General features: G+C 45.1%; 1 protein-coding gene across 3 annotated transcripts in view; it reads right to left on the bottom strand.

Annotated features, from left to right (window-relative positions):
- The window catches only part of TCERG1L (transcription elongation regulator 1 like), a 193625-nt gene extending 182008 nt beyond the window's left edge, over nucleotides 1–11617 (bottom strand). For all 3 annotated transcript variants that reach the window (XM_027063419.2, XM_053206888.1, XM_053206887.1), the window contains exons 1-3: nucleotides 11243–11617; nucleotides 9022–9168; nucleotides 8084–8264 (exon numbers count right to left, since the gene is read on the bottom strand). In XM_027063419.2, the coding sequence (XP_026919220.2) occupies nucleotides 8084–8264; nucleotides 9022–9168; nucleotides 11243–11602 (688 nt within the window). In that variant the 5' untranslated portion in view covers nucleotides 11603–11617. The remainder of the gene's footprint in view (nucleotides 1–8083; nucleotides 8265–9021; nucleotides 9169–11242) is intronic.
- Nucleotides 11618–12509: the final 892 nt, after the last annotated feature.

Raw genomic sequence — 12509 nt, forward strand, 5'->3', positions numbered from 1 at the left:
GTTCAACCGACTGAGCCCCCCAGGCACCCCACATGGAGACACGTTTAGAATTGTCATGCCTTTTTGGTATGTTTTTAAGTATGTTTTATTAGTTACATAATGTCCTTTTTCATCCCTGGTAATACTTCCTGCTCTGAATTCCAATCTGCCTAATATTAATGCAGACATGCCAGCCTTCTTCTGATTGGTACTTGCATGCTGTGTATTTCCTATAGTCTCACTTTTATCTACTCTATATGTTTATTTTTAAAATGACTTCCTTATGGACATCACGTACTTGAGGATGAATACTGCCTTTCAATTTGGGAGCTGATACTTTTGTACTTAAACCTACCATGTTGTAGTTACTATTTTTTTTAACATTTGTTCCATCTGTACTTTGCTCCTTTTCTTCCTATCTCTGCCTGCTTTTGTGTTATTTGTTATGATTCTAATTTTATCTCCACTATTGTTTTATTAGTTGCAACCTTTTAAATAATTTGTGAGCACTCCCTTCATGCTTTATAATATGCATTTACTTCACCAGAGTTTGCCTTCAAATAATAATATAACCCTTGATGTGTGGTGTAATAGACGTACAGCTCTACCCTTCCAATTTCTCCCTTCCCTTCTTTGTGATCGCCGACATATATGTTGATTTTATATATGCCATCTACATACATTATATCACTACTGCTCATCCTTTACACAGTTAGCAATTAAGAGCAATTAAGAAAAAGGAAAATATATGTTACCTTACTGTATTTAATCTCTAGGATTCTTATTTCTTTTTGCACATGCTAGCTACTCCCTCTATTATATTACTTCTGCTTGATATGCTTCTTTACATTTCTTGAACTACAGGTTTACTGACAATGAATTCTCTTCAGCTTTAGTTTGTTTGGGAAAATATTTATTTCACCTTGTTTTTGAGAACTGTTTTATCTTGGTAAAAAGGTCTTGAAGAGAGATATTTTACATTTTATTTATTTATTTTGAGAGAGAGAGAGAGCACCAGCACGGGAAGGACAGAGAGAGAGAATCCCAAGCAGGCTCCGTGCTGCCAGCACACAGCCCAAGTCACAGTTTGAACTCACAAACTGTGAGATCATGACCTGGGCTGAAGCCAGGAGTTGGACACTTAGCCAACTGAGCCACCCAGGTGCCCCTTGAGAAGAGATTTTTTATCTTGGTCCTTTTCCGATGTCATTTTGTGCCTTCTGGCTTATATAGGTCCTGACAATAAGACTACAATTTTAATCTTTGTTTCTGTGTAATGTGCCTTTTTTCTTTATTTGTCTTCAAGATTTGATTTCAATCTTTGAATCAGAAGTTTTAAAGTGATTTGTCTAGTTTTCAGTCGTGGAGTTTGCTGAGTCTCTTGGAGCCATGCTTTGACAATTTCCCTAATTTTTAAAATCATGTTTGGTCATTATTTCTTCAAATAATTTTTTGTTTTTTGCCATGGTTTCTCTCCTCCTCCTCAGAGTTCAGTGAATACATGTGTTAAACCATTTGTTATAATGTCAGACCTCTATCATTTCACTCGTTTTCTCTTTGCGCTACCATTTCAGTAATTTCCATCGATGTGTCTATACATTGGCTCATTCTTTCCTCGGACGTAATCATATCTATTCATGAACCCACCAAAGTAGTCTTCATTTCTTATAATATGCTTTTTTTCCCTAGTATTTCAGGTTGTTGTTGTTGTTGTTTTTATTTTCCATATCTGTGATGAAATTCTCCATCTGTTCATGTCCTCCTTTTCCATAAACACATGACGATATGAATGGCAGTAATTCAAAGTCCCCGTCTGAAAGCACCAACATCTGCGGCATCTGAGGGTCTCGTTCTGTCGCTTGCTTTATCTCTTGATGATAGTTTAGCATCTCTTGCTTTGTGTGTGTGTGTTGTGACTTTTTAATTGAATGCCACACATCGTGGATAGAAAACAGAGAGTGGGGCAAATAGGATTTACTCCTAGAAGTGGGCACGCCCTTTCTTCTGTGAAGCTGCTAGTGAATGAGGTACGTCAGCGTATTCGGGGGTTGACCTGGATTTGGATTTTGTTGCCGCAGTTGCCTTCAGTGTCCCATAGGCTTCAAAGCCCTTTAACGATGCCTTTTGCTGAGGATAAGCTCTGGGGTATCTGACAGACTTTCCTAATATCTGAGCACCCCCCCTCAATTTTCAGCCATCCTCATATTCCTGCCCCACAGAAGAAGGGTCCCTCTCCAGGTCTTACCCTGGTAAGTGGCAGATGGCTGTGACCCTCACTCATCTGTGCTAGGCTGGGCAGGAGCCCTGGTCCAGTCTCAGATGCAGATAACGTTATCTGGGCTTCAAGTATGAGAGTTTTCTAGTGTTTCTGCTGCTTTTAACAAAGTTGAGGGATTTTAAAAGAGTTTGTACCTTCGTACTCACATCTCTCATTTCTCGTCTCCCTAGTTACACACAACACAATTTGAGGTAGTCTATTCAAATCACTATCATTATTGTAATTCCTTCTCTAGGAAGAATATTGCTTGGACTTTTTCACTCGTTCCTGTAACCAAATTAACAAGTATTCTGTACGATTGACAGATGTTTGATAGTTATAGATATTTTGAAGCCTAACTAATCCACTCTTGGTTCTTGCCTTAGATTAATTTCTCAGTTAGTAGAAGATATTAAAGAGAGACTATACATTTTTACGACAAAATTTTCCCAAAATTCTCATATTCTATAGAAGAATTCTGAAGTAGATAGTGCTGTCATGGTTTGGAAATCAGAGGAAACAGAGGATCAAGTCTGCCTTTCAAAATCTTACTGGTAATTGCTTGAGAAGAGAGGATCAGTATTGACACATTCCGAATCACCATATAAAACACACGTGAACAAAGTCAAAACACAAATAGCACAGCAAGAGAGTAAAAAGAGAGTAAAAGAAAGGAATTACAGAGAACAAACTGATGGCTACCAGAGAGGAAGAGGGTAGGAAGACGGGCAAAGTGGCTGATGGGGATTAAGGAGTGCACTTGTCCTGATGAGCACCGGGTGATGTATGGAAATGCTGGACCACTACATTGTACCCCTGAAACTAATATCACTTAACACCGTATGTTAACTAACTAAAATTAAAATAAAAACTTAAAAAATTATTTTAAAAAAGGAATCACAAAATACCATTAGAAACAGGATATAATAATATGGCAGAAGAAATATAAAAACAGGAAATCAACTCTAAATATGCTGAGCTACATCTCTAAAAGGCAAAGGCAGAGGCTGTGCCTTTAAATGATTAACCTAAGCTTAAAACAAACGACGAGGCAACACTGACAGGAAAGAGGGAGCCGTGCCGTGGAATAGTTGTCCAGGTAGGACAGAGGCAGGATTCACTTCCGACAAAGTCGAACTTGAGGTGAAAACTTGCTGCGACAAAGCTCATCGTGGCTTATTCGAGAACGTCTTTTCCCTGCTTACGCATATGACTTTCCCGTTGGACACACGTTTCTTCAATCACAAACTTTTTGCTCATGATTCTCTAAAGCTTCCCCAACAACCAATCGCATCTAATACTGTAGGATGATGTGAAGCTGTGTCCACTCCTGTGTTAAGTGGTGCCCCTACCATGCATAAAGTTTACCAGGAAATAGCGAGAAAGATAGCCGGCCCGGCCACGGGTAATACTTGAGCCGCACTCCGTTTCCTATGGAGGTCAAATAAAAATAGACGTGCCGTTTGCTTTCTATTTTACACATCACTCTCTCTAGCTATTCTCATCTTTTTTGTTGTCCCAGATACATACGCTCGAGACTTTTCCTGTGCTGTCATCTGTCATTACGTCCAGAATTGGTTCTTCTCTTTATTGATTTTAACGGCCAGGGTTCAAAATTTCCCTGTATCATCTCCTCATCTCTTCAAACTATCTTCCCCACGACTTTGCACCTTGACCAGCTCCCTTTCGATCTCATTTTTCGCTGCTCTTTTCATAAAACTTTTTTTTTCCTACTAAGGTAAACCAAAAGTTGATTTACCCAACATATTTACAAGTTCCTGTGCAAGAACCTTTTCCTAGGTTTGTTTCTCTCCCTCATCTGTTGAGTAAATAAGCCTTTCATGAAGCAGAGTTCCGCACTTCAGCTTTCATTTTCTCTCCCTCTCTCCCTGGTCATCTCTGACCAGGCGTTGTTGGGGGATTTTCCCAAGGGAGGGAGGCCAAGCTGGTGGCAAGCCGCCTCTTCTCCCCAGCAGTCCTGCCCTGAATCACTTTCTGATGTCTGGGAATGAGTGAGTCCTGGCTCGTTTCTCAGTGCAACCCATTCACACTTTAATTAGGGATAATTCCTTAAAAAGCCGCTCAATTATTCATCAGAGACTTAAGTTTCTAGTACAGCTGTAACTTTGCATAGTTTTAAACGCTGGGGTTTACTGTTCAATGAGAAAACTCTCTGTCTTCTCTGTGTCTGTTCTGCTTCACTGTGCTGAAGGGACCACGGGTCCTCAGCCAAGGAAGGATGGAAAATTCCACAGCACTCTGTGAAGAGCGGCGGCTTCCTCACAACTGAACCAGAGGGATGATGGGGCCCTTCTGCTGATCCCAGATCCATCCCTTCCCCCCTACCTGCCTCTGTGGTGTCGCCACACCCAGCTGCTTATAATGACCGGATGCAACATTTCCCATGTGTTTGTGTCTTGGGACATTCCACTCCCTTTCTTTGGAATCCCATTCCCCTCTTCCTGCCCCGTTAAAGTTCTGCCACGTCTTGCTCGTGTGTTTCCGGTGGCGTCACCCTCCTGGGGGTCTTTCCTGACAATCCCCTTCCTAAGATCTCCTCGAAGGCCTGCAGCCAGCATACATGATCCGTGTGGTGTAACTTTATCTGCCAACTTGCCTAAGCCCCACTGGAGCATGATCTCCCTCGTGGCGCCTCGCAGGGCCCTGGCTCAGGCGTCACCCCTGCGGGGGGGGGGGGGGGGGCGGGGGGAGGGGTGCACAGTGACAGCCTACCTGATGAAAGAAGGCGGGAATAGGATATTAACTATCCGCTTCCATGATTAAAACTGGTCAGTGGGCTTTTTTTCAGACCTGCATATGGTGGCGGACCATCACTATTCTGGTCAACATGAGGGAGACCGGGATGTATCAAAATAAAGTTAAGTCCTTTATAATATTTACTAGACTTCTGAAGACTTACCCAAATCCGAAGTTGTGCTAATATTACATGAGACCCTGTTGCCGTGCAGTTAATTCTTTTTAAAAAAATTTTTTTAATGTTTGTTTATTTTTGAGAGAGAGAGAGAGACAGAGACAGAGTGCAAGTCGGGGAGGGGAAGAGAGAGGGAGACACAGAGTCCGCAGCAGGCTCCAGGCCCCCAGCTGTCAGCACAGAGCCAGATGTGGGGCTTGAACCCACGAACCGTGAGATCATGACCTGAGCTGAGACTGACTGAGCCCCCCAGGCACCCCAATTCCTAACCAACCAGTATATCTGGGGGGGGGAGCGATATTAATATGAGTCTCAGGGATCACCTACCCACACCAACATCCCTACCTGTTTCAACCTCTAATTCAGTTCGGCAAACAACATGCTTACTCAAACAGCCGCATTCTAGCGTCACATCACGTGAGCTCATGGTCTGCTCTGACCGTGCCCTACACACAGCACAACACTGCGTACAAATCACTACTTCAAAAACAATTATTATGCAGAAATTGCTATGCATCCAAGAAAGGAAAATGAGCTTCCCTCGGTAGGCCTGTTCAAAACGAGGGGGACTGACTCATTCTTCTGGTTCTTTTGGAGTTCTAACAGTGCTTCTTTGATTAATTGAAAAGAGATCAATAAAATAGATCTATGATGGAAGGCCATTTACTTATGAATATAACGATTCATAACAAGACCGATCAACTTAAAATATCAATTATATACCATATTTATAGATGATACATTAATATACCACATATAGTTTTATATTTAAAATGGGTAACTATATAATAACAAATTAATATAATATTTAAATGTATCAATTTATAACAAGATATAAAATTTCACAGCAATTTTAATAATTACTTTTAATTATACATCCACAACTTGACATGGAAAATGTTTCATAAAGTTTTATTTTCTTATTAACTAGGGTGCTCCTGGCACGATGCATTTTTTCAGTTGACCTGGAGCTGACCTCCCCCGCCTCGCCCAGTTACTGGCACCCCTTCCCAGTTCCTCTGTTACGCAGTTAGTAACACATAAACAAACCCCTAAATGTGCTCTTTGGAACACAAGACATTTAACACATACTTTCCAGAATAGTGATCCCTAACAATTCTGAAATGCATCAAAACATCAAGTTTTTCACAGAGTTCAGAAACCCCCCTCTCAAAACACATGCATTTAACTGTTATAAAATTATCTATGAAGGCAGACAAATATTTCCCCAGAAGATAGCAAAACGGTAAGTGCTATATTATTATGGTTTATAAGTAAAAAGAAAAAAAAAACGGGGAAAAATGAAAGCAGAGATTCGACACACGGCAGACCAAGTCAGAATGGTCATTCTATTATCCACCAAGTTAGTAAGAAATATTCCTCTCTTTTGTTCTTTAAGATAGATTAGCCAGAAGGCAAAGGTAAAACTAACACAAATATGCTTGGAAGAAAGTGTGATCTGTTTCCCAAACAATAAACGATCTCCATAGGAAATAAAAGTTGCCATAAGCTTCTTCAACTAGATATTTCACACATTCATAGTAGGGGGTTCCTAAGAGGACTAGGTCTACTGAAAAATGTCTCTCTGATATTCAAGGATAGCACCCAAGCCAGTTAAAGTCACAGAATCTTGATATACGACGTGCTATCTGATCATCTTTTATGGTCATTAAATTAAATAGGAAACAGGATCATCTCAGCGTAAAGTGTTTATAAATGTATGTATGATACTCATTCAGATTTTAATAACTCAGTAATGCATAATTACAAGGACAGAAGGGAAGATTCAGTCAAGAATCATTAAAGCCTGTGAAAAACACTAATAGTTGAGTTGTTCTTCCTGATTTATTACTAAACAAGATCTATAGCAAATTAGAATACATAAGATAGGCAAAGAGAGAAGAAAATAAATACGTCTCCTAAACCAGCACTGCGTTATCCACAGGAACATGTCCTTATTACTAAATTTTAGAGACACATATTGAGAAAAGCTTGGTAGGTAGGAAATTACAGGGAGATAATGTAATTCTGAAGTCATAAAATATTCCATAATGGAAGGCGCTGCAAGATAATCTTGGCATGGACAACATTTGCTTTTATAATGTGATCTACGTTAAGGTGATTTTAAAAATCAATTTAAAAATTCATAAGATGATTTTATTCCCCTGTTGCTATATAGGGTTATTATACAATCCTTCATCCAGAAATTGTTTCATGGAAGTCTGTTCCAGGACAAATGTTCTTTCAGGCCACCAGACTCCAAAGATAGAACAAAATCCATCTTCCAAACGGTATATTTTTACAGGCCAGTCCCAATATCACCCCCAACGTGCAGGCAAAATTCATAAACATCCTGCACGTGCCCCTGCCCCTAGATCAAGGAGCTTGCTACACGCACCTGAGTCGGCATGGCCACACGTGTTTAACGGGTTTGATTAGCGCTCATACCAAGAGCTATCGGCAGAAGATGTGGTCCTGTTCGAAAATTTGAGCGCCAGAAATATATGATTCTGTGCAAATCCCCTCTACCAAATCTTCATCTTAAAAACAGATTCCATAGTCTAAAAACGCAGTAAATGGGATACCTAACACTCAGTTTCTTCATAAAAAGGAATCATGCTCGTGAAAAACTCTATAACTTGAAGTAACCATTTGTTTAAAACGACAAATATGGTTTTCATACCTAAAATTAACATGACTAAAGCAAACGTATATATGTATATATATTTGCTGTATAAAAATATGTATGTCTGTATGTATATACAAATGTATATGTGTATGTATATATATATACATATGTATATGTGTGTGTGTGTATATATATATATATATATGCTATATACACACACACACACACACACACACACATATATATATGTGTGTGTGTGTGTGTACATAGGGCACCGGGCACCAACCTGGTATCGGCTGAGGCGCCAGCACCAGTGTAGGAAGAGGCCTGGAGGCGGGAGCTGGTCTGGACAGAGACATCGCCACTTGATTCGCCAACAAGTGAGGCTTTTCGTGCCCATGGAACAACCTTGATTCCTCAGGATATATCCATGTTGAGTCCAGAGCAAAGGAATTGTTAAAAAAAATCTGTCCAAAAATAAAGCAAGCGTAACATTTAAGACAAGACACACGATAAAAGCTAAACACTGCTATAAAATATTTCTCTTCCCCAACCTTGATCGAATATTGGAGATTCTGTAAGTGGGCGCTCTGCAAAAGCATCATGCTAAAATTTAAAGATCCACGAGGCTCTGATACCAGTCACCTTCTGGACAAAGTCTTCTGGGCTGGTCTTCAACTATTGGCTTGGTCACTTCAACCTAGCAGCCCGCTTACAGATTGAAGAATCAGCCCACTGAGGTCAACAGTCTGCCGTAGAGCAAGCCACCATATTAGCTGCATTCAGTTTTCCGAGCAAACAAAGTGTGGCCATTAGGTTTGGATTCAAACGCCAAGATGAAGCATCAGAAAGGTGGACACTCAAAGCAATAACGGCAAGAAAACCCCGCTTTCAGAATTCATACTTAAATTATATAATGTTTCAGGCTAGATTCCGATCAACAGTCATAGATTCAAAAACTGAAAACTTTTAGAAGTAGATTCTGATTGGAAGTAGAAATCTCATATTGTTCTATGGAATCCACATTTTTAAGTTAAAACAAAAGGAACCCCCCCCCCAACCTCTGCTGGTGCTTTCGAACAGACTGATTTTACTCTGAAAAGGTTTCTCTCTAGACCTACAGATTACAATCAGAAAATGCACAGTGTTTTCTGCTGTTGTGGGTAGACCCAACAAATTAATAATTAAAGGTCCCCTTATCTAATTAAACTGCTTGCATTTTACCTTACAATTAGGTATCCTTTTGTCTATCCAACTTTTCCCAACAGGAGGAGGAAGAGCGGCTGGGCAGACATGTGGGAAAATGGGCACCAGCTCCACAGTGGAAGAAGGGGTCAGTCCTATGGACGGAGAATGGCCACCAAACAGCCACTGAAAGCCAAGAGAAGAGAAGGGAGTGCTCATTAGCCTAAATAGATCAGCTAGGTCGTACCACAAGATACCTGGGGAAATGCTTTTGAAAAAGAATTTAAAAGTGTATGCATTTGATTAGGAGAGAAATTCCCTCCTTCAACAGTGGAGGAAAACTGTAAATGTTCACAAAATTTTAAAAATTTAAAAGTTTTCCTATTTGAATCATCACAACGCATCACCAACATTGCATTCTTCCATACCGAGAAAGAATTTCCAAGCACAAAACCGTAAGAATGTGGTAAGAAATGGGTTTCTGCCTTGAGATAATGAGAAACCACAGTGGAAAGACGAAATGCTGGGCATTCCTCTTACAATTCTTGAATTCTTTTCATAAGCAAGCAGGGAGTTGTATTTTATGATAATCTTTTCAACACAACATGTTGTATTAATTATGCTTATCATTTAAAAAGCCAACACAACCAATATTTTCAAAATAAAATCAGCTAAGGGGTTAAGATTCAAAGTTTCCCAAGGTTCACAAATGCAAATACATTCCAAGGCAAAGAAAAGGTAAGTGAGGTTATCACATAACCGAAGATCCCAGTGCACAGAATAAAACAGCAAACACTGAAAGGGGGCAGACAATTTAGGAGACGGTCTCCCTAAAAATAACTGAATCTTCATCAGTGGAGAACCAGGAAGATCACTGCTCAATGGTATGGAACGTTTCGATATCTATTTGTTTTAAGATCATAAAAGCGTTTTTTTAATTTTCCTGTTATGGGAAAATATTCTTCTGGTTCTAAATACTGTTATTTAACAGAAAACATGTAGCACGAAAATATTTAGAAGATAAGAGTTTTGGATTTTTCTTTTTAAATTTACACACACACACACACACACACACACACACACACACAAATGCAGTGTTCTATACAGAAAAAAAAATCGTAGTTCCTTGACATTATACACCTCTAGTGGTAGCACTCTGATATAACAACCCCTTCAAAACATGGAAAAAGCTACCAACGTTTTATTCAATAAAACCCAATATGAACTGCATCACACATCAAAATGTGATATCCAGCACCACATATGTGATGTATCATTAAGTCTAAAGAGCAAATTAGGAGGAGTTTAATAATATCTTTTAGAAAAGCCCACAGGATAATATTGGAATTAAATTAATTAAATGATGTATTCTAACACACCACTCATTTGAATATGCTAATGAAGGCAATCTTTGGAATAAAATACATGTTATTCCCTGATTTAAATGCATCTGCATAGTTAGATAGCAAACAATGGATCTTGCCAAAAGCAGGCTGCCTTGCTCTGTTGCACCATTAATCAAAGGCACAGTCACTTTTTCGTTTTAATTCCAGGCTTTCGACCCCAAACTCTTCTAAAGTGCATTACGGCATTAGCTAATCTGGTGGACTCAGGCTGACCAAGGTGGGAGGGGAAATCGCCCGTAATATTTCCCAATATTAAAGGCAGGATTTCCTTGCCGGCTTCCATTGGTTTGAATTCTCTCAAGCATTGTCCTGAGTCTATTTTCAAAAAAAAAAACAAAAAAAAAAAACCACCCAGATCAGAATCAGAAATAGCTATTGATTCCCAGCCTGCTTTTCAAGTCTGGCAGAGACTGTAAAAGTATTAACTTCTCTGCGATAAGTCAGCCCCGGCTCGCGGCCGCAGCGGCGGAGACTTCCGCACCGCGCTCTGGACAGCGACCCCGGCCCGGGCGAAAGTTGCGGCCAGGGCGGTCCCAACTTGGCCTTGAGGTGCGGGGTCCGGAGCGCTCGGCCCACGCAGCCCGGCGCCAACGGCCGCAGGACCTGCCGGGAGGCAGCGCGGGCCGTCGAAGCATGAACTTTGTCGCCGAGGCATGGCTGCCAGGCTGCGCCCTGATGGCTCGGGAAGCCGAGGACCACCGGGGGCGGGGAAAGGGCGCGCGAGCCGCAGGGCCAGGGGCCGCCCCCCGGGGCCAGGCGCGAGCCGCGCCCGGGGGGGGGGGGGGCGAGGTGGGGCGGGGGTGGGGCCCAGCCGGCGACCCCGGGGCCGGGGCCGGGGGCCGCGGACACGTTACCTGCCCGTGCAGCAAGGGGTAGTGGAGCGCGGCGGCGGCGGCGGCGGCGGCGTGGTCTGGCGCAGAGGGCAGCGGCAGCAGCGGCGGCAGCAGGGGCTCGCCGGGGGCCGGCCAGCCGGGCGGCCCCGGGAGCAGCGGGGCGGCGGGGGGCTGCGCCGCGGCCAGCAGCACGGGAGGGGGCGCGACCCCGGCGCCCAGCCGGAGCAGCCCGGCCGCGCCGGGCACCATCCATACCCAGGGCGGCGGCGGCGGCGGCGGCGGGTCTGCGTTCATCGGCCAGAGGAGAGGCTGCCGCCGCCGGGGCTGCTGCTGCTGCTGCTGCTGCCGCCGCCGCCGCGGGAGCCTGGCGCCCACCAGCATCCTGCATCCCCGCGCGGGCGGCGGCGGCGGGGGCGGCGGGGGCGGCGGGCGCCCGAGGTGCGGGCCGGCGGCGGCGCGGGCTCCGGAGCCAACTCACTTGGTTCCGCGGCGCGACCGCTCGCTCCGCCCCTGCCCCGCGCGGGGAGCCCCTCCTCCCGCCCGCCGCCCGCCCCCTCCGAGCGCGGCCGCCCTCGCCGCCGCCGCCGCCGCCGCCGCCCCCGGGGCCCCGGCCGGGCCCGTGCGCCCCTCCCCCCAGTCCCCCGCCCCTACTCGAGGCTGCGGCCGCCCGCGCCCTTGGACCCCCAGCGGCGGCGCGGGCGGAGGCGGCGGGGCGGGGTGTGGGGGGGTGGCGCGGGCGCGCGGACCGGGGTCCCGCGGATCGCGCCCCCGGCTCCCGTGCGGCGCGGGAGGCCGCCGAGTGGCGCGGACGGTGCGCACGGAGGGGCCCCGAGCTCGGCCGGGCCCGGGAGCGGAATCCACGCGCGGCGGCCAGCGGAGGCCAAGGCGGCGGCGGTGGAGCCGGGCGGGGCTGGGGGCGCGAGCAGGCACCGCGCCAGCCGCCCTCTGCCCGGATTAAGCGGCGCCGGGGTCTCGGGTCTCAGGGCTCCGAGGGGGTGCCGGCCGCGGACCCGACGCCCCGCAGGCATCCATCGCCACTGGGGACGAGTAGATTTATCTCTCGGGAGAATCTTCCCAACATTTCCCTGAGTCCCCAGCAGGTAGGTCCTCTGCCCCGGCGGCCTGTGCCCCACGCCCCACTAGCTCCCTTGCGACGCAGCAGGCAGGTCGCCTCCGGGCCTTTGCACAGGTTGGCCCCGCGGTCGGACAGTGAACTGGTCCTGGATTCCCCCAGGCACAGGACTGTGCCTCCACCCACCGCAGGCGGCTTCTGCCGAGCACCCTGAGC

This window comes from Acinonyx jubatus, chromosome D2 (genome assembly GCF_027475565.1).
Source record: "Acinonyx jubatus isolate Ajub_Pintada_27869175 chromosome D2, VMU_Ajub_asm_v1.0, whole genome shotgun sequence".
Classification (NCBI taxonomy): Eukaryota; Metazoa; Chordata; class Mammalia; order Carnivora; family Felidae; genus Acinonyx; species Acinonyx jubatus.